Source organism: Mirounga angustirostris, unplaced genomic scaffold (assembly GCF_029215605.1).
Source record: "Mirounga angustirostris isolate CCGP_5_RB_7025 unplaced genomic scaffold, mMirAng1.0.hap1 SCAF_13, whole genome shotgun sequence".
NCBI classification, from domain to species: Eukaryota; Metazoa; Chordata; class Mammalia; order Carnivora; family Phocidae; genus Mirounga; species Mirounga angustirostris.
Window position 1 is genome coordinate 65,027,400 of NW_026991721.1, and position 27,713 is coordinate 65,055,112.

Here is a 27,713-nt window from a genome sequence, read left to right on the forward strand (position 1 = left end):
CGTTAAAAATGCAGCTTTTGATTGAGTGGATCTGGGACAGGGCCCTGAGAACCTGCCTGTCTACCACGTTCTGAGATGGTGCCACGGGTGCTGGTCCACGGGCTACACTTTAAGTAGCAGGGCTCAACGAGAGTTCCGTCAAATCATCGGTACGTCTTTCATGAGTTCCCAGCAGCACCAGGGATCGTGGATGAAGGCAGAGGCCCTGATCCTCCTCTTAAAAAACCTGTAGTCATAGTGAAAAATCAAGACTCATCCTCAGATGCTGGAGAAAAAGCAATTCGTTATTATACTCCGTGGGATGAGAAGTGGTCAGGGGAAGCGGAAGGACTGGAGGGCCTTGCTGTGCAGATGCTGCTTGGGCCACAGTGCAGTAGGATCATAGGGTCTTGGCGTCAGAGTTGTGTCTGCTTCTGGTGGAGTGGGATGCCTATAGCTGGGCCTGTCAGTTGGCCATCCAGCTTGAGCTTGACAGAACGTGTCATCTTTCCTTTGTATAGATAACACTTTATTGTTTACAAAGCAATCCCACAGGCTTTTTCTTGAAATGTCGGCAGAACCCCTTGAAATCGTATACATTTTACTGCCATTTGGCAGATGCGGAAACTGAGGCTTCTAGAGTTTAAGTGACTCGTTCGAAGCCCTATTCTTCTTTCCAGTGGTACCGCTGGGATCCGAACACTTTGATTCCCAGTTGAACATCCTTTTAACTGTACTCCACTTGGCCCTGACTTGGTGAGAGAGCAGAGAGGTAGATCCTACAATCTTGGTTGAGCATTTGAACCTGTAGGAGAGAAATAGAGGCATTGTGCGTTTTGGAGCACCGATGGCTCAAGCATCCATCAAGGAATTGGAGTATATAGACTAGAGGGAACCTTGAGGTCATTTAGGAGGAGTGAGCCCTGCACTCATGGAGGCTTCCCCTACAGTGCATTCCCAAAGAGCCTTAATGCCTCCTAGAGGCACATTTCTTTCTTTCTTTTTTTTTTTTTTTAAGATTTTATTTATTTGACAGAGACACAGCAAGAGAGGGAACACAAGCAGGGGGAGCGGGAGAGGGAGAAGCAGGCTTCCCGCGGAGCAAGGAGCCCAATGCGGGGCTCGATCCCAGGACCCTGGGATCATGACTTGAGCTGAAGGCAGACGCTTAACGACTGAGCCACCCAGGCACCCCTAGAGGCACATTTCTTTTGTTGGGGAGCTCACTCTACAACAAAGGGCCATTTATTCCTCTAACGTTGAGCTCAGACAGGGTCTCCTCAATCCTTACCCCCTCTCATGCTGGAGCCAGAGAGGAAGAGCCTAATTGCTCTTTTCATATGCTAGCCCATTTAGATTTTCTTTTTTCATATCACATTTTTCAATATATGTTTATTATGGAACAGAAAATACGGAGAAGCAAAATACAGAGAAGCAAAAGGAAAATTTAAACATGTCGATAATCTCACCACTCTTCGTGTTGTTGGCTTCACACTACATGGTCTTCCAGACAGGTGCTAACACAGTTTTTGATGTGTGTATATGTTGTTTTTTTACAGAACGAATAATATTTTGTGCATAATAATTTATAATTTTCTTTGTCTTGTAAATAGAATTTTATTACTGTCTTTCCTACCAATAAATATTTGACATTGCAGTTGGAACATGTCGTAATGAGATATGTAATTTATTCCCTCTGGAAACGGGATGGTCAAGCCCAAGACTAGTTTGAAGGTGCCTCTCGTGGCCCCCTAAGGTATTCATTCCCCAGCCTCCTCATCTTCACCCCACTTGGGATGTGGCTTCACACTCCTGACTGATCTCTGGAATGTGCTCACTTGTGACCATTCATCCCTCTACAGTCTCTGGGGTCCAGATTTGAAATCTCTATTTTCTTACTCTGAATGCAGCATTTCTAATCAGGGCAGCCTGATACTGCATTAGCTTTTATAGCAGCCCTCATCACACTGAGTCATTGAGCTTGTGGGCAACCCAATCCCTTAAGACTTTCTCATGTGATTTTCTCTACCCTATACTTGTGAGTTGGGGTTTTTTTTTTTTTTTTTTTTTTGGACCTAAGTGCATGACTTGACATTTATCCTTATTAAATTTCCACCTCGTTAAAGTCAGCCGGTCATTATATCCTTTAAGATAGTATCAGGAGCAGACTCTTTCATTCTTCATAGTCACTGTCCCTTCCAACTCCCAGTCACTGGCAAATTCCAGTGTCAAATGATTCAGCAAATCCCAGCAATCCTTTACATCTCCATCTTCCTTACTAGATTGCAAGTTCCTTGGGGCTGAGACTATTATCCTGTTATTTCTCTTAAAAAACCCAGTTTCTACTTGCATGTTATTATATGTGACCTAGCAGATACCCAGAAAATGTTGCCATGTGAATAATTGTTTTGATTTAACTCCGGGGAGGGATGGGGCATGGTTGTGGTATCACAGTGATGAGTACAGAGAAGTCTCAAGCTGTGTCCCCGGGCGAGGTTGAAGAGACAAAAACTAAGAAGCAGGTGCAATGAAGATAAGTTCAGACACTCTGCTGAGGTTGCTCGGGGGTTGGCTATTTGGGTTGAGCTAATTATTGAGATGGATCTTGATGTCTTCCAGAAAGGCTGGCAATGGGAGGATTCCTTGGGGCACCATGGGCGTGAATGCCTGAGACAGTGAAAACTTGAGTTGGGATCCAAGGGATGGCAGGGGCGATGGTGTTTGGTGGGAGAGCTGAGGACAGAAAACCACCTTACCTAGCCTTTGAGAATTGTGTTGAACGGTGATGGTATAGAGGGTTCTTATCTGACTCCGTTCTGTGAGCTGTAGAACCAAAGATGCCCTCTCTTTTTCTTTTTATATTGTCAGAGTTTAAGGTTCACAAGGTCAAGACCTGCATGATTGATTGATTACCCTTCGATTAGAGGCTGAACTGAAACCAGAACCCGGGAGCTCACATTCGTCTCCTGCAGCCAGTACTCTCAAAGCCAGATCTGCAGTGTGAGACAGCGTGATGGCTCCTGCCTTTACCTGCTCTGGGGCCTGCCTTGGGCCCACCTTGGGCCCATCAGTGTTTCTGAGTCGCAGCTCCCCCACCTGTGAGAGGGGAGTGCTACCACCCCACTTGCCTTCTTGGATTGTTGTGAAATACACACGAAGTACGAGAAGTAATCTCTGAGCCCAGGGCTTGGGACACAGCTGCTTCTAGGTAAAGGCCCGTGGAATTGGATGACTGTCAACTTCGCAGCATCTCTTAACCTCAAGAGAGTTAAGGGGCAGGAGCCTGACTGTTCCAGCTCCCCTGGTATGGCTGTGGTCTTTTCTAGGACTGAAGGCAGCTCTGAGGCCCTTGCCTCCCACCCCTCAGGAGGTTTTGGGATCCAGGTTAGGACAAAGGCTCTTGTTTACTAAAAGGAAAGCTTTCTTCCGGGAAGAGAGAGAAGAGGGGTTCTTTAGGGGCTGGGTCCAGTCACGGGGAGGTTGAGCCCCTCCAGCATTGCCCCTCTGGTTGTCTTGGAAACTTAAGGGCCTCTTCACTGGTTCATTGGTTGCAACCTTAGTTATTTGTGCAAGATGAGCTTGCAGGTGTTTGAGGCGGACACACAATTTACCTGTCCTGCCTCGCTCGGCATATAAGCAGGATCTCTCACACTTCCCTCAACCCTGAGAAGCCTGGTTTATATTTATACACAGATGCATACCTACTTCAATAACGCATGCACATGTGTGAATGTACAGACAGACACAGCCAAATGTGCATTCACAACTGGCTATACAGAAATACGCCAACACACACCTACAACATTTTAAAATAGGAAAAGAGCTGAGATACTTAAGCTTGGTTTAGCCTTTCTTCTATGTTGATCAAGTGTAAATGTGCTGCAGGCACTTTAATTTAATTAAGGACATTCAAATGAGATGCGGGGGAGAGCAATAACCCCTGCTAATTGTCAAGAATTGTCTGGAGGAGTCTAGCCAGCAGAAGACAGAAGTCGAGGTGCTTCAGGTGTCTGGCTTGGGAGTCCTTTCCCCCTTTTCCACTGTAGAACCACTCAGGGTTTTCATTCCAAAGGATGGTACCCTCTTCCTTCTGCACCCCTTGCCCCGCGTCGGTTTTGGTTCGTTCACTCTGAGTCTTGTCTGAGTCAGTACTGGAGAAGGGGCTTTCTACAGGAAGGATTACAAAAGGGAGAGGAAGAAGTAGGAAAAAAGATCTTACCCTACTGTGGTGGTTCTGTCCTGCCTGTTCCTTGTCCCAGACTAGGATCTGTCCTTCCTGGTCTTTGCCATTCCAGGCATTTCCATGTATGTTATCTCATGAGCACTGAAGGAGGGAGTACATGCGGATGCTGAGGTGTGGCAGCATTGAACGCGCAGCCCGGTGCCCAGCTGCAGAGCGGTGGGTGGGTGTGCATTCAAAGCCAGGCTTCCATGTGAGAGCCCGGCTCCCTGCCACACTGCAGCTCTCTGGGCAGGTCTCTGCCTGCCCTCCCTGCCTCCTAACCTACTTGATCTCTTTCGGGCACCTGCTGTGTGCCATGCAGTGTTCTGGATTCTGGGGTTGCAGCTGACATCTGCCTCTCACTGGACTGTGAGGTTTTTGAGGCAGGAGCATGGTGCTTACCCATTTTCGCCTCTCCAGCACAGAGCCTGGCCTGAAGTTGAAGGCTGATTGAATAAATGCTTGCATGTGTTTCCTGACACCCAACTAAATTATGAGCAGTCCGTACCTACCACTTGGGGGGCTCAGTCAGCCCGACCAAAGTTTGCCACGCTTTATCTAGACACCTAGAGAAGTCAGTGAGGCCGTCTTTCAGATACTTCATCAGTGTGTGTGAATTGTGAACAGGATGTTACAAATGTTTAAAATGTTAAGATGATTGTGATACTGTTTAGATGTTTAAAATGTTAAAATGTTAAGATGATTGTGATACTGGTTTACTCCGGCAAATAGTTTGCCTCTTAGATGTCTCTCTCTGAATCACCACACAGTGTCCTGAATGCCAAGTGCATCTTTTTTTCTTCCTCCTTTATTTCTGATCAAAACCAGAATACGTGGACATGTTTATAGTCTATTAGACCAAAGAGCTTATTTGTTTTCTAATCCTTTTTTTTTCTTTCACTGCCCCACCTAGAACAAACTATTCAGGAAAGACAGGTTTGCATGGTAGCAGTGTAAGTTAAAATAAAAATGAATTCAGTTTAAAGAAGGAATATGAAAATTGGAAATATTTTATTTAGAATTTTAGAGATCTTGTAGAATTCTAGTTGTAAAGTGAGGTAGAGGTGATTCTCTTCCTTTGAACATATAGTTTATCAGTGATTCTTTAAATCTAAAAAAAGGTCTGTGCCTATGAATATTTACGGTATCCTGTTTCAGAAGAAGGTGTAATCTTCAAAGCTTGTTGGATGATACTTGAAGTATTAATTAAATACAGAATTTTTGTCAAATTTGTTGGTCCTATGGAGTGTGATGGGTTTCAGCTGGAACCTTGATTTTGATACCATTTGCAAAGAAATACCATAAGTAAAGCAGGAAAAAAAAAAAAAGGGAACATTTCTTTGAGATAGTCAAATGAGGCTTCTCTTTTATTTTTTTCTTTTAAAGATTTTATTTATTTGAAAGAGTGTAGGAAAGGGGGAGGGGCAGAGGAAGAGGGAGGAGCAGACTCCCCACTGAGCCTTTAGGTGATGGAGAGATGCAGGTCTCCATGTGGGGCCCCATCCCAGGACCCTGAGATCATGATCTGAGCCTGAGGCAGACACTTAACTGACTGAGCCACCCATGCATCCCAAAAAGTGCCATGTGCTGCAGGCACTTTAATTTAATTAAGGACATTCAAATGAGGAGATGCGGGGGAGTATTAATCCCCTCTTCCCCCCCCCCCCCGCCCCCAGAGAGCGGGGAGGGGCAGAAGAAGAGAGAGAGAGAGAGAATCTTAAGCAGGCTCCACCCTCAGTGCAGAGCCCTACTTGGGGCTCAATCTCACAACCCTGAGATCATGACCTGAACCTAAATCAAGAGTCAGACACCTAACCGACCAAGCCACCCAGGTGCCCCAGTAATCACCATCCTTTATTATTTTGTTAGAAATAGTCTGTGTCTTCAAAAAAGAATGGTGTCAGGGGCTCCTGGGTGGCTCAGATGGTTAAGCATCTGCCTTTGGCTCAGGTCATGGTCCCAGGGTCCTGGGATCGAGCCCTGCATCGGGCTCCCTGCTCAGCGGGGAGCCTGCTTCTCTCTCTCTCTCTCTCTCTCTCTCTCCCCCTGTGACTCTCATGAATAAATAAATAAAACATTAAAAAAAATGGTGTCAGAACATAAATAATATGGTCAATATATGTATAATAGGGCCAGTATATATAATATGGTCTATAATATTTATGGCACTTTAAAAAGATTCATGTTTTGGACAATCCAGTCATGCATGGGCCAGAAGTCTGCTTTTCTGCTAGACAGCTGAATGGAGTAGAAAGAATATTACACATGAAAGCTACCAATAAAAGTCCTGTTTCAGCTCCCTTGTTGACGGAAGAAAAGGACTTGCTCAAGGTCTTATTGTGGCTGTGTCCTGTCTTACCCAGCACAGGCTTAGCTCCTCAGTAAGGTTGTGTGTTGACACATTTGTGTCTCCATAATTCACTGAACTTCTTTTTTTTTTTTAAAGATTTTATTTATTTATTTGAGAGAGAGAATGCGAGAGAGAGAGAGAGAGAGAGAGAGAGCATGAGGGGGGGAGGGTCAGAGGGAGAAGCAGACTCCCTGCTGAGCAGGGAGCCCAATGTGGGACTCGATCCAGGCACTCGAGGATCATGACCCAACCAACTGAGCCACCCAGGTGCCCCTCACTGAACTTCTATAATAAGGATGGTTCTACTACATAAATGGAAGACTAAACAAAAAAATAAAAGGGGATAATCATTATCTCCTTTTAAAAATGCCGAGTCTCTGCTCCTCTGTCTCGGATCCTCAAATATCCTTTACCTGTGGCATTTCTTCCTAAGGTTCGGGCATGGATTTTTGCCTACTGGTCAAGGGTTTCCGTACAAGGCACAAGCAGCTGTGTCTTTTAACGTTTGCGTTTACTTTCCTTGTCATTTCAGCATGACCTGTTTGGAGCTGTGAGTCACCCGAATGTATGAATGTCCCATGTTGGGTTTCCCTAAAGCTGAACTCAAGTCACGTTGGAAGTCGTTTGCGCTCTTCGGTTGGGGTTCTGTGTCCTCCAGGGGCTGGCTGCCTTGTGGGGCTCCAGCACGGATGAGCCTGCCTTATGCTTGCTTCACTTTTACAGTTTGCTCAGTGATTGGAGAGGGAGGGGAGAAAAGGAAATGTACTTTGCTCAGTAGCAAATTCAAAAATTTGTTCTCCTATGTGGCGCACGGGCTGGGAGTAGACTTGGAGGTGACGAGCAGAGCGGCGCTAGGGGCGATTAAGTAATTGTAGCAGAAACACATACAAGAAAAAATACCGTGCTTGTACCAGCTGCCTTAAAGAATGGAAAATGCACTATGCAAAGAACAGGCAATTACTGTCCCTGCCTTCTGAGCTGACCCCTCAGGATCAATAAAGATTTAGCAGCCTTAAAGAATGTTTTCTGATTTTAGCCCAAAGAATAGGTGCCTGACAAACTAATCAAACTGCCATTTAAACTTGACCTTAAGAGAATTTGAAGAGGTGACCTAAGCCTTTGTACTGCACCTGGCACCCGAGTCTCAGCCCAGGGCATCGGAAGACGGGCATGGACCTTTAACTCGTGGGAGCTGTTGATGCTGAAAATCACCTGTTCACACATAAATCCCCCATATCTAATAGAGGTGGCAGGGGGCCTCAGGGAATCTCTGCAAGTGGACCCTCTTCCTTTAGTTTTAGGTTAGAATCTTTGGGTTTTCTGCAAGCATTGACTTGTCTTCTTAATCACCCTTCAAGACAACCCTGTATGTGAGCTTTGAAAACCAGAGCACTATTCCAGCCCCTCCTTCTTCCAGCAGTTAATTAATTGAGTCCGTGTTTATTAAAGGTGGTATGTGTTGCGCCAGGTCCTGAGGACACACTCAAATAAGATAAGGGTGCTGCCTTCAGGGAGCTCGACATGGGGGCACAGACCTGTTGATGGGCATTTCCAAGGGTGCTCTGGGACGAGGGCATGATAGTGTGGGCGCATGGGGCCAGCCTCCCCCAGACTGGGCTTGGGGATCCAGGAAGGCTCCTGGAGGGAGTGATAACCCTGCTGAAAGAAGGGAAGAGTGTTGGAGAGATGCATGTGACATTTGTGTGATGTGTGCGGCATCCGTGGGGTGGTGAGTGCTCTAGCATTGAGAGTTATGTTTGGATTCCACTGTAGGTATGCTTTCACGTGACCTGATTTCTTTGCTCAGAGGTTCCATTTTACCTATCTACCTACCTACCTACCTACCTACCTATGTGCCTGCCTACTTATCTATAGTTTTAATTGTGGTAAAATGCACATAGCAAAAATTTATTATCGTAACCATTTTTAAGTGTGCAGCTCAGGGGCATTAAGTACGTTTACTTTGTTCTGCTACCGTCATTGTTATCCGTCTCTGTAACTTTTCATGGAAAACTGAAACCCCGTGCCTATTAATGCTGCGTGGGAGCTCCGCGGAAGGCTTTGCTGAAGAGGTGGCAATTGAATTGGCCTCTGAAGTATGTGTGGGTGCTTTGTAGGTGGCTAAGGGGAGGAAAGACATTTTGGATAAGATGTACCAGCAGAGCAGTGGATGGGAGACTTGTCTACATACAGGCAGTCTAGGTTGGTAGTTATGAATTTAGACTCCAGAGTCAGTCTCTGTTCAGATCTTGGCTTTGCCATCTACCTGAGTGAGGTCAGGCGATTTATTTTCTCTTTCTGTATCTCGGTTTCCTTACTTCAAAATGGGAGTCATGATAGTACTTTCCGCATAGGATTGTTATGAGGAGTAAATGAATCGACATATAAGGTGCTTCTGGTGGGGCCGGGTCCAGAATCCACAGTCTGTTAAGGGTTAGCTACTGTGATTGTGGCTGTAATGGAAGGGGGAGCATCAAGTCCTCAGGTCTCCCTGAACCAGGCGGTCATCTGTGTGTCTGTATTTGAAGCTTGTGACTAGACATAGAAAGTTGGAGATTGGCCTCTGGTGGGTCCTGGCGATAGAGAGCATTCAAGTATCCACATATGTATGACCTCTGAGCTTTCTTTTTGCATTCACGTGCTCGAATGTCTCAAGTTGTAACTGATTATTTAAATTTTCTTAAAAAAAAAACCCTTGGAGTCCTTTCTTAAAAATTACAGAAATAGAACATGAAAAAAGTATAAGACAAAAACCTGTAATGTCACCCTCCTAAGAGAAGAACTCTTTTTAAAAAATTTCAATTACTTTATTTCTGTAGATATGGGCATAAAACTCCAGTAATTATAAATATACACATACACAATTTCTTGTATACATAATACATATGAATACATCTATGCATACAATTTCATATATACTTACACATACATATACAAATGTATATTTTATATACATAAGCACACAATTTTGTATTTTGCTTTTTAAAATCAGGAATCTTTGAGAAGCTTTCCCTAATGTTTCAGTCTGTTCTTCATTTTTTCTTTTAAGTGGAGGCAGTTTTCCTTTGCATTCACATGCTGTGATTTTCTTAGTCATTCCACTGTTCATAGTATTAGGGGTGATTCTATAATGTGTATCTTTGTGATCCTGATGTTTTTCTTCATGGAATTCTCTTTTCAGTAGATTTCTAGGGTGAGGATTACTAAGTCCAAGGATTTAAGCCTTTGAGGCTCTTGATAAGTATAGCCATTTGGATCTTCATCCACTCCTGCGCTAGTATATTCCCTGTATCCTGTTCACTGCAGATCTTCCTCCCGGCTTTACAGCTTTGCTGATGAGGAGGTTTAAAGTCACACGTTCAGCTCGCTGGAATTTGTCCTTCTTTCCCTCTCCTCGCCAAGGGAGGCAGTCACATACTTATTCTCCTGTCTGACTTGTCCATTCATCTCCCTTTCTGGGTGTGTTCTCAATATTTTCTAATACAAATTTGAATCGTTTATTCGATTCGGCGAAAAGTTCAGGTGCAGGGAATTTAGAAAGAGAAGGGCCAGAACTCTTTCCCTGTGCAGTAGTGGGTAGGCTTGCAGCCTCGAGGTGTGTTCTGGGGAGGGAGAAGGAAACGTGCTCCCCATGTGCCACTGGGCTCACCGTGACCAGAGTCTGGACTCTGCGGCCTTGCTTTACAGTTGCCTTTTGTTGTGAGCGGAAAAATGGAGTGGCTCTGTGTGCTCGCTTCCTTCACAGGGTCTCTGAAACCCCTGTCCTGTAAGCACGTAGTGTAGACCCCGCATACAGTAGGCAGTCTGTTTTCATCTGTCGTGGATCCAAGCTTAGATTGTACCTTCCCTGACATCCTTCTCCCCACTCCAGTTTCCAATACAGCATCCCTGTTAAGAGATCTCTCAGCTGTTCCTTGATTACCTGCAACGATGGGAGGTTCACTGTGTCATAGAAACAGACCTTGGGCTCACGGTGAGGTGGATCTGGGTTTGGATATCTCTGTTTGAGAAGTGGACAAATGACTTAATGTTTCTAAACTTCATTTTTTTCATTATCTGAATACTGGGGATAGTAATACTGCATTTAACATAGTTGTGATGAGGATTAGGAGAAATAATAAAAATAAAGTCTTCATGACCCCTGTGCCTCACACACAGTAGTGTTAAATAAATCTTAGCTGTGAGTATTATTTTCAGTTACTACTACAAGGTATTTCCTTAAACTTTTGCCATTGTATTTGATATTGGGAGTCAAAAATAGCTCCCATAGCGACCTGAAATTTGGTGTATATTCTTCCGTAGTAGAGATGTGGATGGGCCTTGCCCTTGAGCTGATTCCAGCTTGGGTCACCATCCCAGCGGCTGGGCTGGGCGGGGCTGTAATACATCCAGGCTAGCTCTTTTTTGGTTTTCAAAGTCTGACTTACAGGCTTCTGGTTTGTTCTTCTTCCCTTTCCTGGCTGGTGTTCCTTGCCTGGCATCCGCAGTAGAGGATAGACAAAAACATTCAGAGGAAATGAAATTCTGTTCCACTCACTGGTTATCTATTCCCTTACACAGAAAATAATTCAGGTTAGCAAGGAGAGGGAAAGTTGAGATCGTGCTTCCAACAGCATAGCAGTACACCAGGCTCCAGAATGTTGCATTTACCGGTATCAGAGGTAAGCCAATACCAGGGCGATTGGGGCACGGGTGAGTTTATAGCTGACTCTTCTATTTACCTCTTGACTTTAGCATTTGGGTACTTTTGCTTTAGCTTCCTGAGAATTACACTTGATGATGTGAGGGTCCTTAAACTCTCCTGTGATTTAAGCAGATAGCTTTGCCCCTTGGGGCGCCAGTGTCATGGGTGTTAGTACTTGGTGTATGGATCTTCTGCTTATGATGTCCATCTTTGTCTAACCCAACTCACTGCGCCTGGTGGAGAACAACTTAGTGGGAACGGCTGCCTGTTACCTCCCAATGGTAAGTGCTTCTCATTAATTGTCCATTTCGGCTTAAAAAAATAAAATATTAGGGAATTTAATGAATTTAAGAAAAGACTGCTGAAGTGATGATAACTAAGATTTTAACCAGTGGCCTCTGAGGAGCTGGTTGGAAGGGAGGATGAAGAAAATCTAAAAAGCAAATCTTGAATTGTAGGTTGTCAGTGAACAGGAGTGATATTGTAGGTATTTAGTGAACCATAAGGACATGGACACACAGGCCACCCCTGGAGGCTTCCAGTGTGCCAGACGCTGAGCTTTACTTGGTAGGGAGGGGGCCGGGGGCTCTGGGAGAGGCTGGGAGCCAAGGGCACAGGGGTGTTCCGTGGGCTTGTGCCAATGACTCTTCACCACCTCGGATGAACGTAGTTCAGTATTTTCAAAAGCCAGAGTGGCCGTCTGTACCAGGGAGGTGCTCGTGGGGGCAGTGTGGACAGTGCCACTAGCATCCGACTCGCCTTTGACAGGTGTTCAGAGGCGTTAGATGCACCCTTTGCTTGTGGCTTCCTCTCTCTCACTGCTGAGGGGACTTCTGTGGTGCCGGCCTCGTGATGTCCCTGTAGGTGCTTGGGAAGTGGCACATTGGAATTCAGGGTTGTCTGTTTGGAAAGCGCCCGGACACGTTCCTTTCTTCAGAAACACTACAGTGTGACAGGCCGTCCCTGTCTTCAGGGGTCCCCAGTCTGCACCAGTAGCTTCAATTTTTTCCTGCTCTTGTGGATTCCAGGAATCTGTTCTTAGGAAATCACTACAAGGATGTTTGCCGTTAACAGTGAACAGTTGTGCGAAATATAAACGTGCACCCGTGGGGAAGTAGTCAAATAGCAGTATATGCACAACGTGGAATACCATACCTCTTAAAAATCACAAATGCAAAGAATATTTCCGGACTCAGGATGATGCGGAGTGTGAAATGTTGGATGGGTAACAACAGAGCCCCAAAACTGTAGGGAGTCATAATAATAAAAAAAATAGTATTAATAAGAATAATGTTACTAGTGCAAGAAAGTACATCAGAATGCGTTGTCAGCGCTGACCGTGACCACAGTTCATTTCCTCCTGTGTGTGTTTCTGTAGGTTCCACTTTTCTGGTCATGTGTGGGTATGAACTTTACGTTTAGAAGTGTTCCATGGATATGATGTTCTGAAAATCCACTTTAAAGTTTTTAAAAATTAACGTGTCACCAGAGGCGGAGCATGTTGACTTCAAACTTGGAGAAACACATGTAGAGCTCGCGCCGATCGCCTGTTGAAGGAAGCTGCTGACTTGGTGGGTTAAAAATAAGAGCCGAGGTCAGCCTCCTGAGGCCCAGGAGGTGTACCCGGCCCCTCCAGGTTTCTAGATGGTGAGGGCTCAGAGGGGCCCTAACGGGCTTGTGGAAGAGCTCTCCTTGGCTTCTCATTAATGTCCCTCCCTGAGCCTGCACTGCTCTGCTGGCTAACCTTGTCCGAAGGTTACCCGGGGCTCTCCGGGCTCGGCTAATTTTAAACCCTGCCGGCCGCCGCGGCGTGGCATCACCCTGCGGACACACGAACAGCTCCCTGGGAGACACAGCTGGGGAACGGTGAGCCGCGCCTCCGGCTTTTTCTCCTCCTCCTGTAAGTGACCAGGCACGCCGAACAAGGAAAGAGAGCTGGGCTCATAAGGAGAGCTTTTATGGTTTAAAAAAAAAAAAAAATCAGGATTATTAAAGATCTTTTAGCAGTGGCAAATGCTGGTTGGTAATTGCACGGTGTGATGTGTCCTGCATGAACTGTGTGAATTCTGACAGCCCAAGGAGGAGCAAGCAGATGAGATCCTCTCTTCCGGGAATTAGACTGTTTTTAAAGACAGAATGAAACTGCTGGTAATTTCACTGTTTATGTGGTATTCTTCTCCGCTTGCAGAACTCAGAGTCGGCTGGTAATAGGTTCCTTCTCTGAAGTTTTTATTGATGGGATTGGGAGAGGGTCATTTCTTGAAAGTTAAAAGAAATGAAACACAGAATCTGCCTGTCTGCATGTTTACCAACTGGTCTGGTTGCCACTAAGATGATCATTTTAAAGTCGTGGTCGTTGTCGTTACCCAGCCCCCTCCCCCGCTTCCCCTTTAAGCATTTGCAATAGAGCCCTGCTCCGAGCACTGCTTGCCTTAAGATACTCATAACCCTGATGTTTTAGCATGAAACATCAATCAGTAACTACAAAATAAGGGGATGTTGGAGAAGCTTTTCCTCATGAAAACCTTTTTTTTAAGGATATTGTAGAGAATCCATCCCGTCCCCCGCTCTCCCCCATTTGGAATTTCTTTTTTTTTTTTTCTGGAATTTTTTTTTTCTTTTAATCTGCCTCCTTTTCAGCACCTTCAGGGAATCTAATGTGCCGGGGCATTGACAGCGGAGGGGTTACAATGGGAAACCCAAATCCAGCCCAACATGGCCGGGCCTCGGGGTTTACCTGCCCAGCTGGAGAAGGGCATTTCTTGTAGCTGGGTCTATACCCACCCTCTTATAAAACAGTTGCTAGGAGCACATTAAAGAGGCATGGTCTACAGAGTAAACCCAGATGAAAGAACAGTGGATGGAGAATCAATAACCTGTTAACTCGCTGCAGTGATTGAAGTTAACTTTGTTTGAAGTACGCAGGCTGGGTCAGCCCACATCAAGCCGGCACTGTTCCCGCACGAGGGTAGCACGGGGGTGACCTTTGATTTCATTTTAGGGGGAAAAAAAAGTGTGAGTGCTTTTTATTAGCCTTTTCTTTCTTGAAGGTCTGCCCCTCCTTCAGCAGAGCTAATTAGCTCTGTCATGTTTGGATTTAGTTTTGAGAAAATTAAAGCTGAGTAGTATCAGGGATTTGTTGAATGGGAATACTTGGTAAAACCTTCATTGACCCAAATCTGACTTTTATAAAATAAGCAAACTAAATAAGCAAACTATAAAAAACCAAAAAAAAAAAAAAAAACCCCAAAACCCGTCCCCGCTCTGGCCCTAAAATAATATTTTTAAAAGCACGCTCAAAGCAAGTAAGTATAATATAAATATAAGCTACTCTGGATGGGACATTAAATGAATGAGTTATTGTAGGTGCTATAGTGGTGATGTTAAGAGCGTAGTTGTGAATTTAAAGGATATTTCTTAAAACCCAGTTCCTCTTTGACTCAAACTCAAATGTCTGGTTTTTTTCTCCTGGGCTTCTCTTTCTGCACTTGGCCTCTACACTGACTGTGTAGGCCCACTGTTATTTTGTGGTAACCTGACACTTTGGCGGGCCTACTGCAGCCCCCAGGCCCTAGGGGGAGGACTGGCTGTGAGCTGAGGAGGCTGGAGCCCGTGGCTCAGGTGGAGCACCTGTGGCTGGGGGTCCGGGCTGTGGCTGGGGGTTCGGGGCAGGGATGCCACAGACCAGGGAGGAGGGGGCTTGTGTCATCCCTTAAGACCTTAGGGTTGTGGCTCATTAGGTAATAGGCCTGACCTTGAAGGAGGGGCCCGCAGAGTTGATGTTGAGCCTAGAGGCCAGCAAATCAGGGTTTTTGGAGATTAGAGGAAGGTTTTCAAGCCAGTGACGTTTTAATTTTCTTCTGTGGGTTTGGTCTAGAGTGTGCCTGAGGCTGTCTTTGTGATTCCTTAGATAAGGATGAATATCTTAATAGTCATAAACATTGCATTAATATTTTATGTTAAGCGAAATCAGACAATTATTTATGGAGCTGAGGTGGGGATGAGGTACAGAAATGAATGGGACGGAGTCCCTGCCTTCTGAAAACTTGTAGTGTAGCAGGAAAGGCAAGATACGTAAGCAGTCATTAGTAATTACAGCTGCACACGTTTGTTTGGCAATTATTTTGAAGACCTATAATGTGTCAGGCACAGTTCTAGGATGTGTGTGCACTCATACCCACTAATCTATAAGCATACAGATAATGACAAATAATGTACATAATTACTGCCAATAATTGAGACACCTGTACTTTACACAGATCATCTCATAGGCTTTATAACAAGTCGCTAGTACTAATTCTCATTTGCACCGAAGGGGAGGACCCACTGAGACATAGCTAAGAAGTGGAGAACTCAAAATTCAAACTCTTTGGTATTCCAAAACCCTAGGTAGTCTTTATGTATATTTCACTGCTTTGCCATGTGGGCTCTCCAGATGCAGGGTGTAGTCCCTGAAACTCTAGGGGTACCTGCAAAGGAAAACAGGTAACAAACATTTTTTGAAGTTCCAGCAACTTGTCTGGTGTTGAGAGATGTTATAGGAATGCCAAGGAGCTTACTGATGAGCTGGGAGACCGTATCTTACGAGGAATCATGGGGAAGTGTGCATGTGTGGTGTTGGAAGTTTATTTGAGGTGCTATGGGGACACAGAAGTGACATCTCCCGAGTGGAAGAAGCTGCTCAGGCTTCCCAGAGAGAGGTTGATGGCATTGGTCTTGAAAGGACCAATAGGTATTCATTAGGCAGAGTGGCTGGTGAGGGAAGCATCTGAGCAGAGGGACCTAGGTGGCTGAAGGGGCGAAGCAGGCAGCCTGCTGTATCTGGGCACCAGGGAGTGGTCACGTGGTTGGAATGTAGGGGACTAGACAGGCGTCTGAGAGCAGGCTGCAGTTAGGTGGTTAAGGCCATGGGGGCCCCTCTCATGCAGTTGGGTCCCGGAGTGGGTGGGGATTTGCTGAAAGATTTTAAATGAGCATATGATAAAAGTCATAAATGCAATTTAGGAAAACTCCTCTGGCCAAAGAAGAGCACAAGAGAGACTTGCCAAAAATACATTTCCTGGGGACTCTGATTCAGTACTTCTAGCATCAAAGCTGGGATCGTGTTTTTAAGAAGCCATGTTAACTAACCCATGTTATCCCAATCTCCGTCCAGAGTTGGCAACTGGGCAGAACGTGGTTGTGAGGAGTGCTGGTGGTATGGGGACACAGGCCACTGCCCAGTTCCGAGAAGTCAGGAGCAGAGTCCATGGGGATGGAGGAGTGTGGAGGGCATGCAGCTGAGGGATGGGAGGCCCAGTGGACGTTCTCAGGATTGAGTTGCATCGGAAGGGGTGGGGGAGCCTGGGTGCTGCTGCAGCCAGGTTCCCTGAGTAGCAGAGTCCCTCTGAGGGAGCTATGCAATTGGGTCCCTGCACCCAGGACCTTGGAAATCTTTTTTGGATTTTCATGAATGCTTTTAGAGAAAGATCCTCAGTGCCAAGTATGCCTGGTGTGTGGGTTTGGGGTTGTTTGGTGTCCTTTTGGGCCTTTTTGGCCTTCAAGTTGAATCCTACACATAGAGTCATGTCAGTCAGTTGGACTGATGGGGAATCCAACACCAGGACAGTCCCCGAAAGGGAGAGGCCAAGCAAGAGGGAAGGCAGCAGTGGGATTCCATAGGTGGGATCGGAAATGGATTCCAGTTGGATGAGTGAGAGATGAGTTGAAGGTTCGGCCTTCCTTGTTCCTCTACCAGGGTTAGCAGATTGTGTTGGAAGAAGAAGAGATCCTGGAAGGAAACAAACCCCTAAAGACACTCCTCCCGTGTGTGTGTTGGGGAGCTGCAGAAATGTCGATTGAATCGAGTTGTGGCCTTTTTGCCTTTCTTACTTGATATGGGGGACTCGTTTGCTGGTGAGGTGGGAGGGGGAGGGAGGAGTCTGGTGGTCTGCTTTCTTCCAGAGCACCCTAGGGCCTGCCGAAGTGAAGGCACAGGGAGGCCTGATTCCAGAAGTGGGTGCCTCAGCCTTCCCGTAGGTACTTCTCTTTGCCTAGTGTTTGTGTACTGCTTAGAGCTGGTACTATGCACACAGTAGGTGCTCACGTGTTTGTTTATGTATTTATTTTTGAATGAGTGGCTTATTGTCTAAAGGGGGAATAATACTCTTCTTCTCCTGGCCAATTTCTAGCCAAAGTGCCAAGATTAATGCTCCTGCTGAAGTTGAACTGGGTATAAATTTGGAGGACTGGGATGGGGGCAAGGGTGAGGCTTTAATTGGTCCCTGAATTTGCATCCCTCCCAGTGTAAGACCTGTTTTGCAGCTACTGTGTCACTGTGTCCTCATTAAATGGCAGATTGCATTTCTCATTTGAAGAGTGGGGACTCCATGATATCCATAACATCGGGAACCAATGGACATTTGGGAACAAGCAGGGTATGTTTCTGGTCAATTTATACGTTTGCGTGTGTCGCCATTGGGCTGGTGTTTGCTTGTTGGCCGTTCTCAGATGTGTGTGTCTCTGAGAGAGCACAGCAGTCCAGTCCCCGTGCCGGTTCGGGGGCTGACTGCCATCAGCACATAGCCCTCTTTGGGGACCAGGGCAATAATGTAGGGTGCTTGAAGACAAAGTCTGATGAGCAGTAATTGAAGAGCTGAGTGACAGGGCACTGAGTGGAGGTCGTCTGGCGGCTCTGGGCTGTTTAAAAAAGCGCCCCTGTATCCACTGTCTCTAGAACATCTCTCTAAAGTTGGAACGCTTAAAGGATGTGTCCCACTGGAACCCTTGACTCTATCCGGAAGACTGCTCTGGCCTTGGAACACACTGAAAAGTGCTTTTGCTTAAAAAATTCTGATTTCAAGTTTATAAAATTATCTGTTCTTCATCCTTCATGCTCCCCAATAGATGCACATGCCCCTTCAGATGGCACATTCCTGGTGTCACTGCTGTTCTCATGTTGGCCGTGGTCCGAATCAGCCCAGAGCTTTCGGCGTGGCGTGTGAGGGGCCCTGTGTGAGGTGGCTCAGTTTGCTTTTTTAAGCTCTGCTCCAACCTTTCTGCTTTCTTGCTTTGTCCTTTCATTAGCACATCCCATGCACGGACCCTCTTCTCCAAACAGGGCTCCCTGAGCCCTTGTAATGGGCCTGGTAAGTCCTTTTTAGGCGCCAAGACCAGCCTGGACCTCCCCTCCTGTGAGGCTCTTCTTGATCCGAGAGGCAGGATCAGCTCCCGTGTCTGTGCTCCAGCAGCACTTTGGCCATCCCTCCTTTGACATCCTGCATTCATTCACGTGCTCATTCATTTTTTCAGACATCATCCACTCAGTCGTCATTTTGGGGGAGCGATGACTGTGTGCCAGGCATTCTGTTAAAGGCCAAGGATAGGGAGATGACTAAAGGCCTGGACCTAAGCCCTAAAGATCTCACAAACCTGCAAAGATGGCAGGCACTAAATTGTTCCTGTGCAGTGAGTGAGGTGTAAGTTCTTTTGTCCTGGTGAACAACAGTGCTTCCTGCAGAAACCAAGGGAGGGGATGGCAGGCTTCCCAGAGGAGGGGCTGGAAGTCAGGAAAAAGAATGAACTTCAATATCTGTCTCTCAGCACGAAGGCTGCTCCTTGAGGGCAGGGAGGATGGCATATTTATTTCACTCCATTTCTCTGGTGCCTGGCACATGGTGACGGACATGGGAATGGATGATTAGAAAAGAGAAATAATTTCCCCTTTAGTGTTTCTACCCTCTTTTGTTTCAGAATGAATTTAAGGCAGCTTGCAAGGCTGTAAAATAGCATAAATTAAAAGTAGGGAACCGCAGGAAAGAAGAAGGGGGTGGAGCTGTGGAGGGAGGTAGGGATCTAAAGTGGATTTGGGAATGAAACCAAACTTGCTGACCAAAATAACCTCTGTGCTCTCTCTGAGGGGCCTGCCGGTGTGGCTCAGAACACTTGGCAGCCAGTGAGTAAAGCCAAGGCCTATTTGGTTGACCACAAGGTAAAAAACAAACAAAAAAACAACACACACACACACACACACACACACGGTGTCTTGTTATCGAACTTTCCTTTGGGATCTTTGTAAAGAGCACTCTGTGAAATGTGATGAAGGCCATCTTCAACTTCTTGGAGGAAATCCAGTGACTAATTCAGTGACTTTGTATGCCAGTGGCATCGCATAAACGCCTAATTCCATAAAAGTGATTTATCGAGGGCTCCTGGAATAAACCTTTTCTCTAAGGCAACTGTGGTATCAGAAAGGTTAGTTATAGCCGCTGTTCTGTGGTGTTCACTTTTATCCAGTCTCCTAATGCCACCTGCCACTGTCCGAGGTCCTAGAGGGCTCAGGGGCTCAATTTCTGCTTCCAGGGAGTTTTAGGATCATGTTTTGGGACTTGAGATACTCATGTGTGATTTGGGATGAGTATCTGTATGCTCGGATCCCTTAGAAATGGCCAGACCCAACACCCACACAAAAAAGCAATATCCTGATTTTTGATGATTGAGAGGCTGGAAAGGGACACAGTGCATTGTGATGAATTGTGTCCTTGGTTACCTGAAGGTGACACAAAAGAGTAGTTTTTTCCTCCTGGACACACACTGGAGCCTAGATTTTGGTGGTGGTGGTGGTGGTGGTTCTTCTCCCCCCCCCTTTTTTTTTTAAGATTTTATTTACTTAGGGGAAGAGAGAGGGAGTGCTAGAGGAGGGGGGAAGGCAGAGGGAGATGGAGAGAGAATCTCAAGCAGGCTCCATGCTGAGGCTCGATCTCACGATCCCGAGATCATGACCTGAGCTGAAATCAGGAGTCAGATGCTTAACCAACTGAGGTGAGTTCTTTTGTCCTGGTGAGCAACAGTGCTTCCTGCAGAAACCAAGTTTCTGATTTTGGATCCTCTAATGCCAGTGCCGATGAGATTCATGTGGGTCTGTTGGATCTTTAGACAGCATTTGAATGCCAGTGTACCCAGTACAAGAACTGCAGCAGAGCTTGGACTTCACAGTTCAGCACTTTCAAATGCTTCACTTGTTCTTGATGATTGACTTATGACCCAGTCCGAAGTGAGCTGTGGATTTACCTATTGCTTCTGTCTCCTTGCATGCTGTGTCAATAATCCAGGGTAGAAATAGGCATGGTCAGAGTGAGAGAAGCACCCCAAGTCATAGGAGCTAGAGAAGTGGATGGTCTGGGACCATTTCTGTGTGTGGACTAGGGAGGGCTGTTCCTGATGCAATAGAATTAGAACTCCAAATCAGCCAGAGGAACTGCATCTGGGCAGGTCAGCTGTTGTGACTCGGAGTCAGCCCAGAACCAACATATCATTAAGTTGGCTGGCAACAAGCTGTGCAACACTGAGTGAGTCCCCATGGCCTTTTGTAAGAAGGATGACACCCCAGTCATGACCTACAGACTTGCTACCCCGGGAGGCTCATTTCTAGGCACTCCTCCTTGGTAGGGGGTTGAGATGGACCCTTTTGAAATGTTTGTCTTGCGTAGTGTATGTATTTACCTGCTGTGTTGGTATCTTTTAAAATATAAACTGTCAACTCTTGATTTTTTAAATTTGTACTCGTCATCTAAAACGAGAAGGCATCACAATAATCTGATGGTGAACCTCACGGACTAAGAAAGTAACATTATATGTAACTTAGTGATTAAGGAGTATTCTCTTCATGGTGTTTGTTTTCTTTGTTTTGAATAAGCATTATGATTGATGAGTCTACCTGAAATATATGTTCACTCTACAAACCTGCTGGAATTGAGGGGGGTTAGTTTTGGGTTTTCTTTGACTGGGAAGGGTCCTACGAGTTTTTCTTTTGAATGTCCATTGACAGCTACTTATGCTAACTCTTGTGGCATTTCTTTTTCTCTTAGAGCAGGAAAGAAACTTATGTTTCTGGCTTTGCAATGTGTTAAATAGTCCACCTCCTGGGGATCCATGACCCAGGCTGCAGGTCATGCCATCCATCTCAGGCTTCCCAGATGAGTGCACTGTCTTGATATCCAATCTTCACTTGGGAATGGTCAGATTGGATAGACTGCCTGGACCTGAGTCTATGGCCTAGTTCTTTTGAAGGTCTCTTATGATGAAACAGAGCAGTGATTAGCTTGACTGGGGGTGATGGTGGCAGAAAGGAAGAGGCCGAAATTTCTGTTCTCAGTGGCTAACAGATTCCTTAAGGGGATGGGGAAAGTGATTCCCCTAAAGGCTGGTAGTACAGAGCTACATAGCATGAAATCAATCAAAGCCTTTCTTGAATTGTCACCTGGGCAAGTACTTAGGGCTGATGAAGCAGGAGTATTCATCAGGGAATCTCAGAAGGGTAATGCCAAAGTCCTCTCATGGGGTGGTCAGCGTCTGGGTCTTGGTGAAGAGGTGTTGGCTTGTTGATGGATCCTGTTGATAATGGAAGTGATTTTTTGAAAATGAGAAGGAGTAATTATCCACTCCTTCCTGCTGAAATTAGAACCTGTTGGCAGTTGGAATTTATGACACCAACGCTCACTGACTGCTACCAGCTTTATGGCAGACATGGCCTCAGTTCTCAGTGTTGGCATTCCTTGAGCATTCTGCGCTGACAATGACTTACATTCTCCAGTTCCGTTTCTCTGGAGGCTGCCTCCCAAATCCAGGCCATCAGTCCTGTATTTCTCCGGCCACTTGTTGGCAGGTTTGGCTAGTGTCTGAAATGATGGGGACTAGTAACTTGCCCCACTTTAAATATGCAAAAGCAATGAACTATCATTAGTGCCTGACATTCCTCCCAACTACCCGGGGAGGTGAGTCAGCATAATCACTATTCATTAGGAATTAATTAGACTGTGCTTGAGGGTGTCAGTTGTAGACGGAGCTGAGCATTCAGCACTGCCTACATTCTCTCCCTTTGAAATCCAGCGTCCAACTCACTGTCTAGTGAGAGTGTACTTGAGTCGGCTAATCCCATGGATGGTGCATTCTAGCTGCCGAAATGACTCCTGGATTCAAATTTTGTTGAGTATATGACTTTTGTCAACTTACTTAGGTCTCTGGACCTCATAAGGTGGAGATAATATCCAGTGGGAGTAGTGCAATGATTAAAAATGCTTTCGGTGAAAGCTTCTGGCATTGTGCTGGAAACATGGTTTATTGGGAGGAGGTTGAATTTGGATTTGATGTACCAGTTCACTTTGGAAGTAAAACGTAATTTTTCCTAGTCTTTTTATTGGAGGTCAGCTTTTTTCTTAGAAGAAAAATTTGGCTTTCACTAAAATCAGAGTGACCTTAGAGCCATCAGATGTGTAGTTGAGTTGTCTACTACAAATATCGTCTCAACCATGTGATTCTTTCTTTAAATGGCTCCCACTGTTGCCTATGTCCACATTCTTCTGAGCTTATAGAAATCTTTCTTAGCTTTCCTTTTAGTGTCACAACCTATGTTGCCTTTTTCATTCACCTACTCACTCTAATTTGCTTTGCTACCATTTTTCACCTCTTCACATTTCTTCCTTGGCTATCTCTTTGGCTTCTGGCCTTCACACCCTCACCACTCTGCCTCCCTTATAGCTTTTCTTATAGTTGTCATCTTCTGATTCTGTTTTCTCTAGGGGCCAAAAGAAAAAAGAAAGAAGGTAAAGTATTATATCTCAAGAATTACCATTCCACTCAAAATAATGTTTGTTTGTTGGAGCAGAAACTTACTTCCTTGAGTACCCAAACCAGATTTGTGTCTTTTTCATTTAAAGATTTATTTGAGAGAGAGCGAGCGTGAGCGCGTGAAGGCACGGGGTGGGAGGAGCAAAGGGAGAGAGAAAGAGGGAATCTCCAGCAGACTCCCTGCTGATCAAGGAGCCTGACACAGGGCTCAATGCCGTGACCCCAAGATCATGACCTTAACTGAAATCAAGAGTTGGCGCTTAACTGACTGAGCCCCCAGGCACCCCCGTATTTGTGTCTTTACCACAGAAGGACTGTTGGTTGTAATTTTGATTACTAAATAAAAAATTGGATCAGACAGCCAACTCTTGGTTATCCAAACTCTGCATGGCTTAAGTCTGCCCTCTTACATTTTCCTAATTTGGTAATTTTCTTTGGAGCTCTTCTCATTAGAATCTTGACCAGAGTCAGGGTGAGGGATGGGAGGGATGGGAAAGGATGCTGAAACTCTTGCCCTTCTCATGGGAAGCCTGGGTGATAAGTTCACTCACACTGATGTCAAAGAATGTTCACGTCATCTGGTTGTTGGTTTATTCTTTCTTTCATTGAGTATTATTCCAGGTACTCTGCTAGCACTGGGGATACTGTGGTCCCTGCCCTCAAGGAGACTGGGGTATGGATGGGGTGCAATAACAAATCAGCTTACTAAGTTTTATTATAGGTAGAGTATATGGGAACACAAGGTGATGAATGACTTAGTTGGCCTCCTTCAGTGTTAATGATGGAAACTGAGGCATGTGGGGGCCAAGTGCTGTGTGGTCCTGGCCTCTCAGTCCTAATGCCTAGTCCAGCCCTTTTCTGATTGCCTCATAGACTGTTGAGATATTGGCTAAAAGAAGCTGTATGGATTTTTTGTGACCCTCATGTTCAGTGGTGTTTCATTAATCATGAGGGTTAGTTAAAGCTAACCCTTTTATTTAAGAGCTCTTAAATCACCTGTAAGTGGGTGAGATGCTTACATTATGAGAGACCTACAGGAATTAAGATCAAGGAAGCAGCAGATTCCTGTGCCCTATGTCACACCCCTTGTGAGTGCGTCCCTTGAATGGAGTTGGTGGCAGAAGCACCTGCATTGGACTGTCTCGCCCCCTTCTTCCCCCAGACTTTTTTGTATTGGACAAATATACATATGATGTCATCTCACTGTAATCATGTCACCTCTCCTCAAGTGTTAGTGGGTAATTGTGAAAGAATGATCCATTTAGGGAATATAGCTATTGGGGCAGTTAACAGGAATGTTTGGGTCACTGGTAACATTTCTTTCTGGAATTTATTATAGTGTAGCCAAGGAGGATTTTAGGGAAAAAATGAGCCGTTGGAAAAGTGGTAATGATGGAAACGGAGGCACGCAGGGACATTGAGTGGTACACAGTGTATCTCGATAAATCTCTGTGGCAGTCCTGTGAGGGGAGAGTCCCTCTACCCCTTAATGACTTTCCTGTGTTGGGATTGAATTGAATTTATCTCCCTTTTAAAGTTAAAACCTGAGCTTCTGCGAGATTAACTAATTTAGCCTGGGTGTTGAGGCTAGCCGGTGAGCTGGGTTTGGAAATCAAGTCAGGTTGAGTCTTAATACCGCATGCTCCGTCCTCCACCCCCAATACTGTGTTCTTCATTTACTGCATCGAGTGAAAGTTGACTCCCTTGCTCAAAGGATGTATGAGGAGGTGAAGATGTTAGCTCTGCAGGCACAGATATTCTAAGCTCACCTTGTTTGATTAGATCTTATTATTGGTAACAAGCAGATGCTTGTTGCTATACATTCAGAAGTCAGGTAGATTAGGTGGTAGTTTACCCATTAGATGCATTTTTAGGATATTCCTAACGTGTGGCTGGTACTCTCAGAGTCACTGGATACATGTTTCCAGGATGAGGTGGATTTTGAGCCGGGCTGGAAGGGACCTGAGGAATAGAATGCCAGAATGGTTATTTTGGTATCCAGTACGGGGAGCTTTCCTCAGCCAGCCCCAGTCTTGTGATCGGAAACTCTCTGCCCATACAGGGTCTCATCTTACAATTGGATTGTAAAACCAAGGGCCTGTATAACTCTGTGGATTATGTATGTGGTAGTTTCTGGGGCTGTGTCCTGGCCCTTGTCCAGAGTAGGTAATTCCATCCTGCTGAGCTCCAGTTGACCAAATTGCAAGAGCCTGGACATAGAGTTCTTCCCTTTGCAGTAAATGAATAAAAACATGAGAGCATTTAGAACAGTGCCTGTATTTACTAAAATGGATGGATCAGGGGTGCCTGGGTGGCTCAGTCGGTTAAGCGTCTGCCTTTGGATCAGGTCATGATTCCAGAGTCTTGGGTTCAAGCCCTGCATCGTGCTCCCCGCTCAGCAGAGAGTCTGCTTTTCCCTCTGCCCCTCACCCTGCTCGTGCTCTCTCTGTCTCTCTCTCTCACACATACACACTCTCTCTCTCTTTCTCAAATAAATAAAAATCTTTAAAAAAAAAATAAAATGGATCAGTTAATGCTAGCTAATATTGCATTCCCTAACCAAGGACTAGTGATTCTTAGCTTTAGAGGTAACTTGAAGAGGTTGTCAGCAAGACTCTACTACCTGTCTTCAAGGTACTTCACCCCTCATGGAAGTTCAGCTAGCTGGAAATTTTTCTGTATGTCGAGTCAGAATCTTCTTTGGAGCTTCTACAGAATGGGTCTACACCCTCCCCATGTGACAGACAACTCTTAGAGGTTGTTCAATGTCTAGGGACACTAAGCTTGGCAATTAATGATTCAGAAAGATCTTACCAGCTTGGAGTCATGGCTTAAGGGTAAAAATAATGGAATTTAGTAGGAATAAATATAAACTCATGTTTTTAGCTCCTAAGCCAGTTGCATAAGAGAGGAGTTTCAGGAACAACACTTGGGAGCTTGGAGGTTTTATGGATCATAGGTCCACCTCTGAGTGTCATTTATGGAGGGTGTGGACAAACTGGGATGCATTTCTGAGGGCTGGGCAGAGGGACGATGTGAATTATGTCTAGTCTGGATCACAGTCAGGAGCCTGGGGGCTGTTCCTGTCATGCCTAAATGGTGTTGGGGGTGGGGGAGTGGATTTGCTCCCACAAGGGATGGATAGACCTCCAAGGGATGGATAGATGGAAGTTAACCGGGACATGGGTTTTAGCCTCCTAGATAGAAGGATTTCAGCATGCCAGTACAAAGGAAGTGGTACTAGGGAGGTAGCCGTTTCCTTGCCATTGGTGATGTTCAAGTGCAGACCGTATGACCAGCTGAAGGAAGGGGAAGAAGGCATGTCAAGCATAGGCTCAGGGGGTGCTGGTGTGCTTTGGTCTGGAGACTGAGGCTCTTACTTATACGGTGGTGTTCTTCTTAGGCAAATAGAGATCCCCTCGTCCCTCAGCTGGCCCTCACTGTCCTGGATTCTGTCCCTCTGCTTTCGTGGTTGCATGCTGGGCACATCCACTGCTCATGCTAAAATGTGGCTCCCTGCAGTGAGTTCATACTGCTGTGAGCGGCTCAGAGCTCAGGGACAGGCCTGGGCTTTTGTGTGTGCCATTTGTTTTGTTTTGTTCTGGTTTTGGGTCAGGTAGAGAGGGACAAGGTGGATTAGCCACTACCTCAGAGCGTTTGCTCATCTTCTCATACTTTTGCCAATAAACTGCTTTGGAGGCGGAACAGACTTTAGGGTAGAATGGTACAGTTCAGCTTGAATTTTTGTGAGCCTCCAAAATCCCCACAAAAAAAAAAAAGTAATAATTTGAGAATTCAAAAGACCCACACTGGAGGCATTGTGGAGTTCATCTGCAGGTCAATCATGAAACCTTTTCTTGTGGCATAATTGATACCTCTCAACATTGGGTAGTTTGTAGAGTCCTGTGTTAATGTACATGTGTTGGTAAGCAGTAGTAAATATTTTGCTGACAAGTTCTTTGAGTGATGGAACCATGGCAGCATTTAAAAGCAGACAACCTGAGGGTTTCTTTTATCCAGGTGCTGCTAGATCCCAAAAGCTGTCAGGGTACGAAGCCAAAAGCACCCACTAGTTACACCATTAATTGTGTAACGTTCATGGGCCCCTGAGTTTCTGCACCTGGGATCTATTGATATACACAGCTGGGGGAGGGCAGGTGGGAGGGCGGCAGCTGGGAGAGAGAAGGAGAGAGAAGACAGGTTGCTTGCTCTCAGGTGATTGCTTCCCCACTCAAGCCCGGGGCCTCCCCTCTTCGATCCATCCCCAGGAGCATTCCTTCTCCCTTTTTGGGGAAGCCTTTGAATTAATGATCTGATGCCTTTTCAACAAAGGGATATTGATATGTTAGTGTGCAGACAGCAGGGGGTACTGGATTAGATCATTTTCACATTGGTGTTTGTGCCGGTTTGACATTTGTTTGGAAAGCTTATCCCATTATGACCATAGGTTACATGCATAATTTAAGGGGAATAAATCTTTGAGAAAAATTTCTTTTGGTTCTGTAATCTTCAGTGCTACAGAAAAATAAATGAAAGACTCCCTATGGTTTTCATGTGATCAGAAATTCCAGGTAGGCTCCCGGATGAAGTGCCCCATGTAGGTGTAAAACATTTCTGCAAATGCGCTGGCCCCTTGTAGTCGGTGCGGGGAAGGCAGGAGTGGGGACAGCTTGGTCCCTGCTTCAAGGTTATAGTCTAGAAGCAGAGAGTGGCAAAGTGACCTGAGTGTGTAGGGCAGAAGCCCTGCTGAAAAATGCTGTCCAGGAGCAGATGCAGGGCCCCTGGTATTGCTGTTTTAGTGGAATGAGTATTTGTGATAACAAAATTATCTCCTCCTTCCTCCAGCCTGCCACCGTCTTGCATTTCAGTGATCT

The 27,713-nt window shown here is 45.6% G+C and overlaps 1 protein-coding gene across 12 annotated transcripts in view; it reads left to right on the forward strand.

Moving 5' to 3' along the window:
• Positions 1-27,713, forward strand: part of TEAD1 (TEA domain transcription factor 1) — a 255,110-nt gene that overhangs the window by 55,383 nt on the left and 172,014 nt on the right. Inside the window, exon 1 of one of the 12 annotated variants that reach the window (XM_045894122.3) lies at positions 12,441-12,806. The exons of 9 other annotated variants lie outside the window; for them this stretch is intronic. Coding sequence is in view for 1 of the 3 variants with exons in the window: in XM_045894117.3 (XP_045750073.1) it covers positions 13,372-13,383 (12 nt within the window). In the remaining 2 variants the exon portion in view is untranslated. Of the gene's footprint in view, positions 1-12,440; positions 12,807-13,111; positions 13,136-13,192; positions 13,384-27,713 lie in introns of those variants that run through there. 2 more of the 12 variants (XM_045894120.3, XM_045894117.3) reach the window with 2 other exon arrangements.